This window comes from Acanthisitta chloris, unplaced genomic scaffold (genome assembly GCF_000695815.1).
Source record: "Acanthisitta chloris isolate BGI_N310 unplaced genomic scaffold, ASM69581v1 scaffold32822, whole genome shotgun sequence".
In the NCBI taxonomy this organism is placed as follows: domain Eukaryota; kingdom Metazoa; phylum Chordata; class Aves; order Passeriformes; family Acanthisittidae; genus Acanthisitta; species Acanthisitta chloris.
Window position 1 is genome coordinate 2,721 of NW_008661561.1, and position 5,064 is coordinate 7,784.

Below are 5,064 nucleotides of genomic sequence, written 5' to 3' on the forward strand. Positions count from 1 at the left end.
GTTGCAGCTCCATCCCATGGATCCCAGTGGTTCTCAGCTCCCGATGCCGAGGTGCCACATGCCCCACCAATGGGGGATTTCCTCTCGCCAAGCGTGAAAGCAGAGTGGATAAAACTAAGCTCTTGCTGGGAATAACTGTGAGGGACCCTGATTTTTCTGTTCCTGGTGTTGCACCACTTGGCTCTTCTCCTGAGGTGGTTCCATGCACCATTATCTAGCTGAGAGCAAGACGTCGGTGAGTGATGTTTCCTTTGCGATGGCTTCATGGAGGCAATTGTCTGTGTACCCCAATCCTGCTAAAGCCATCCCTGCTGCAAGTCCCTGCAGGAAACAGCCCCCGAGTCCTGCAGCTCTGTCCTCACTGGATGCCCACCAGCTCCGTTATGGGGGGAGCATGGACCATCAGCTCCTCGTATCTCTGGAGGAAGAGCCGGAACCTGGAGGCATAGGTGTCCTCGTTGTATGGCAGCTTCTTCTGCTTCAGGTACTGGGAGACAATGGGTTTGATCTGCAAAGGCAAAGGCAATGTCATCTCTGTGTGGGACACCCTGGTGTGTGTACAACATTCCCAGCCTGAGGCATCCCTGAAAGATGCCTAGAAAACCTATCCCACATGCCCAAAACAGGGCTGGAAAAGGCAGCACCAGCTATAACATCTTTGCCATGAAAATGACTAGGAAGGTGGTTGCCAATTGCAGCAGCACAGGGAGTTCACCCTGGTAAAATGCCCTTGCAGGGCCCTGAATTAGGAGAGATGTCCTAATGAGGCTTCTGATGGGAGCCAGCCACGCATGCTCGTCACTCACACCCATAGTTATCCCATGTGCCCACACAGCCAGCTCAGCAGCAGGGCTGGGAGGCTGCCACCAGCTTAATTACCCCTCCCCTGCAACATGCCTTTGTGGGAGACAGGTCCTGCCACCCCCGTGAGCTCGAGCAAAGGGCACTGAAAACGTGTGCACAGCATTAAATAAGTGGAGATCCTGTGCTGAAGGGCAGTGCATGGACCTGCCTTGGGGTCCCCTCGAGCTAGAGCAGTGCTCAGAGCCCATGTTTTGAACACACCTCACCCCTCAGAGCAACAAGTAAAGGCATGACCGAAATGATAGGAGAGTTGGCTGGTTGCTGGCTGAACCAAAAACAGACTGCGCAATCCTGGGGACACTTTCCCAATGGGAGAGTTGGGAGATGCCGGACTGCTGGAAGGCTGGAACCGTGACCAGGAGAAGGAGCAGGGAGCACAAACCCAGAAGAAACAGGAATAGGATGGAGGGAGGTGGGTTAGGGGCTGTTGCAAAGCAGCAAGAGGACTCCAGCATGGGGGGAGCAGCACAGAGAGGTCTGGCAGCAGGGAGAGGAGGTGGTGGGGAGATGGATGGCCTTGTCCCTGTGTCAACTCCCAACATACTCATCCGCCCTGCAGGACTGTCTCACCTTCAGGCACATGTTGTCAGAGAGGCTGGGGAAGAGGTGATGCTCCACATGGCAGCTGATGAGCGAGTGGCCGAAGGACCAGTCGAGGAGGGCGTTGCGGGGCAGGTTGAGGACACCCAGGCTCATGAGGTGGATCCGCTTGGGTTTCCGATCGGCCGCAAACATGGGGAGGCCAATGTGCTGTGGGAGAGGTAGAGTGGAGACCCCATGGCCCCCACCAGACCCCCAGTCCCTTCCAGCAGAGCTAACCACAGCTCTGGCTCTGTGAAGGCATGAAGGGACCAGACAGGCTGAGCCATGTTTTGGGGTTTCTCTGCCAACCCCAGAGCCGGGTTTGTCCCTAAAGCCACTCCATCCTGTGCTTATCTGTTCATGGAGCCACCATGGAGCTCTTAGGCTCTGTTCCCTCAATGCACCCACACTCACAGACTCTCCCCATCCCAGGGCCTGTAACACCACCTGCACTGACACCTGCAAACACACCAACCCCCCTAATCCTGCAAACCACCACAGAGGACATCACCCTCTCACCCTTAGCACCCCGACATTCTCCCAAGGCTACCACTTTCCACCTAGCACCACCAGACTGATCCTCCTGGTGACAACAGCAGCACAAGGAGGGTGACAACTGAGCCCACTCCCCTTAAGGTGACACAAGCTCCAGCCAGCAGCGTCATGGCTAAGTCACCAGCGTTGGGTGGTGGCTGGCCTGTCTCCAGCACTGTTGGGATTATCTTGGAGCTTCAGGTCTCTACCTGGAATATGTTGACATGGATGTAGGGATGGGCCAGGAGGGAGCGGGTGAGCAGCATGCAGAGCAGGGCGGACCACGGTGACTGGAAGCCTGAGACATGGAGCAGCAGCCAGTAATGGCAGTAAAAACCCAGGAACATGCAGCAGAGGGTCCGGAGAGCTGCTTTCCACTCCACATTCCTCAACAAATCTGCACAAGGAAGAAGAGGCAGCATATGGGAGAGGTGTTGGCAGTTCTCTGCCACCACTGTTGTCCAGTGTGCCAATAATCCTACAGCCCATTCTATCCCACCATCTCCCGTTCCCCATCTTCCAGGTTGGCTCGAACACCATAGACCTGCTGATTTCTGGGGCTCAGTCCCAGAGTCTCCCCAGGGCAGCAGATCCAGTTGTGCATCATCGCACAGGGGATTTGGATGCATCTTCCTTTCTTACAACTTGCCAAGTCATTGTCCATGCTTTTTAGCATTGAGCAGAGCTGAGTTATGCAACCCAAAGTACTGTGCTTCCTAAGGCTCTTACTGCTTTCTGGGCTCTTCTCCTTGATTGTTTCCTGGCACCATTATTTCCCCAGAGTCATCACTTGCCTGTGCAAGCTCTTTGTGTCCAAGCTCCCACAGACCCCCCACCTCCACCCCATACACAGCCATCAAACACACCCCATGTGATGCTCTGACTGGCCTGAGACCCATGTGTGACATGGAACCCTGCTAAGGCCAAGGGTCTGAGTTAAAGGAGAGCAATTTTGAGGTGCTTCAGGTTCAGGATGGCTTTTGTCAGAGCTTTAAACCTCCAGCATCCAAGCTGAAGTGTTTTCTGAGCACCAGCAGAAAGGAAATGCAGCAGATGCCATCCCCAGAGCAACTGCAGCATCTGCCTTTCCTGCAGCCTGGTGTCCCACTGGCATAGTTGTGATGCCTCTAAGCAAAGCAGGACCCTTGGATGGGGTGAGACCTTGACAGTCTCTGAGCTCCCTGCACCCAGCATCCTGTCCCAAGGTGGCTGGGACACGTACCAAGTGCAACCAGAGGGGTTAAGATGGGCACTGCAAGGGGCGCGATGAACATGTAGACGTAGCGATTCAGGAAAGGAACTTTCCATGTGCTGGAGTCCCCCAGGCCAATGACATTGGTGTAGCCATGGTGCATCTTCACGTGGTTGTAGGTGGCCTGCTCAGCTGTGAAAGCTGAGCAGAGCTGGGAGGGAAGAGAAAGAAGAGGTGATGCCTACAGTCATGGCGCCAGGGTTGGGCATTGCCTGGCTTGGGCTTATGGGAGAGGAACCCAGGGGAGATGCTCTGGAACCAGAAAGATGCACCCCAGGGAGATGCTTTGCAGCCCAGAGGCTCCAAACTAGTCCAGAAATGGCCTTCAAGACTTAAGCACTGGAAACCATTCCCAGCATGGCAAGGTGCTGATGGGGCTTTTTTGGGGCGGCTGCCACCTGCATCTCACAGCCCCACTCACCTCAATGAAGAATATGGCCCACACTTTGCCCCAGGACTTGGACTCGGTTAAGGCATTGTGGCTGGCCAGGTGGCTGCCTTTGACAGTCAGGGTGTGATGCACCACGCCAAGAGTGAGGACACCCACCAGGAAGGGGATGGCCTGGGCTGACCGCAGACACAGGAACCCTGTGGAGAAACCAGACGGGCAGGAGCTTGGCCATGCACATGACCTGCAGCCCTCTGAGCCAGGCTGGAGGTGTTGTTACACCCAAACATGTCAGTCACTTCCCTAAACCTGTTTTTCAGTCGCAGTTACAGGTATTTAAATCACCCAAGCCAAAGAGCTTGCCTCCTCACCGCACTCAGGGTCCAGCCACGTTCACCATCAAGCTGAAGGTCTGCCCACTTTCAGCTGCGATGGCACTGGGTGCTGCTGATGCCAGATCCCACCCCACAGCTCTGCCTGGGATCCCACTGGGACTCTGCCAGGATTTCAGCATTCCCAGGAGTTCAAAAGTAAGAGAAGGTCCCAGCAGCTAGAGACACACACTGCATCCCCCTGCACCCACCATGGCTGAGGCCATTACCACCAAAACCAGCAGGGTTTCCCTATCCCATGGTGGGGCATGGATGGGGCACACCACTCCCTGTCCTGCCCTGTGCCCATCTGCCCAGGCACCATCCCCTCACCCCAGGCTGTACTCCAGGTGTCATCATCACTCACTGTGGGTTTCTGGTGGGGTCAGGGTGCCCCCTGTCATGGGGTGAAGGGGTTATTGTGACTTTGTTACAGCCTTAAAAGGTGCTAACAGGCTCCCAGCACAAAGCAGTAGAACAGTCATGAGGAGGCAGAGGGATCCCCTGGGACCACCCTGGCTGTGATTTGGGCAGATTGAGCCATGTTACCTGCTGGGAGCAGGAGGAAGCTGCAGGCAAGGATGCTGATGTCCACGCCATGCCGTTCCCACCAGCTGCTGCTCTTCACCACATTCTGCACCAGCTCCGAGAGCTCAGTCATCAGTGCTTCCTCATGCTGCCCTGCTTGCTGTGGAGCCTTCCCAGGGGTCATGTCCTTGTCAACCAGTGCTGACCCTGACTTCCAGCCTTCTGCCATCACCTCTGTCCTGCTGCCATCACGTACTGCTGCGCCCTGGAGCTGGGGGTCCCCTACTCCCCTGAGCCACGAGGAACCACTGACCTCACCATTGACCTGCTGTCCCCTCTGCCTCGCTGGACCCCTGTCCTCCAGCAGTGTCTCCCTGCTGAGCACAGATCACACAGGGTATCACTCCCAGCGGAGCATCCCCAGTCCCCCAACCCCCCACGGATGAGCTTCCCGACTCCCGCCGCCGCCGAAGGACACGGGAAGGGCAGGGTTGGTAAAGAATAAACAATCCAAGGAGGACACAGCCAGCTGGAGAGCCACCCAG

At 56.1% G+C, this 5,064-nt stretch overlaps 1 protein-coding gene across 1 annotated transcript; it reads right to left on the bottom strand.

The window, feature by feature from the left end:
* Window positions 1–358: 358 nt before the first annotated feature.
* FADS6 (fatty acid desaturase 6) lies at window positions 359–4,703 on the bottom strand. Its single transcript, XM_009070282.1, has 6 exons — window positions 4,541–4,703; window positions 3,654–3,820; window positions 3,203–3,383; window positions 2,190–2,377; window positions 1,435–1,614; window positions 359–508 (listed from the first exon to the last, which is right to left on the bottom strand). Exons 1-6 carry the CDS (start codon window positions 4,701–4,703, stop codon window positions 359–361), a joined length of 1,029 nt encoding a protein of 342 aa, XP_009068530.1.
* Window positions 4,704–5,064: the final 361 nt, after the last annotated feature.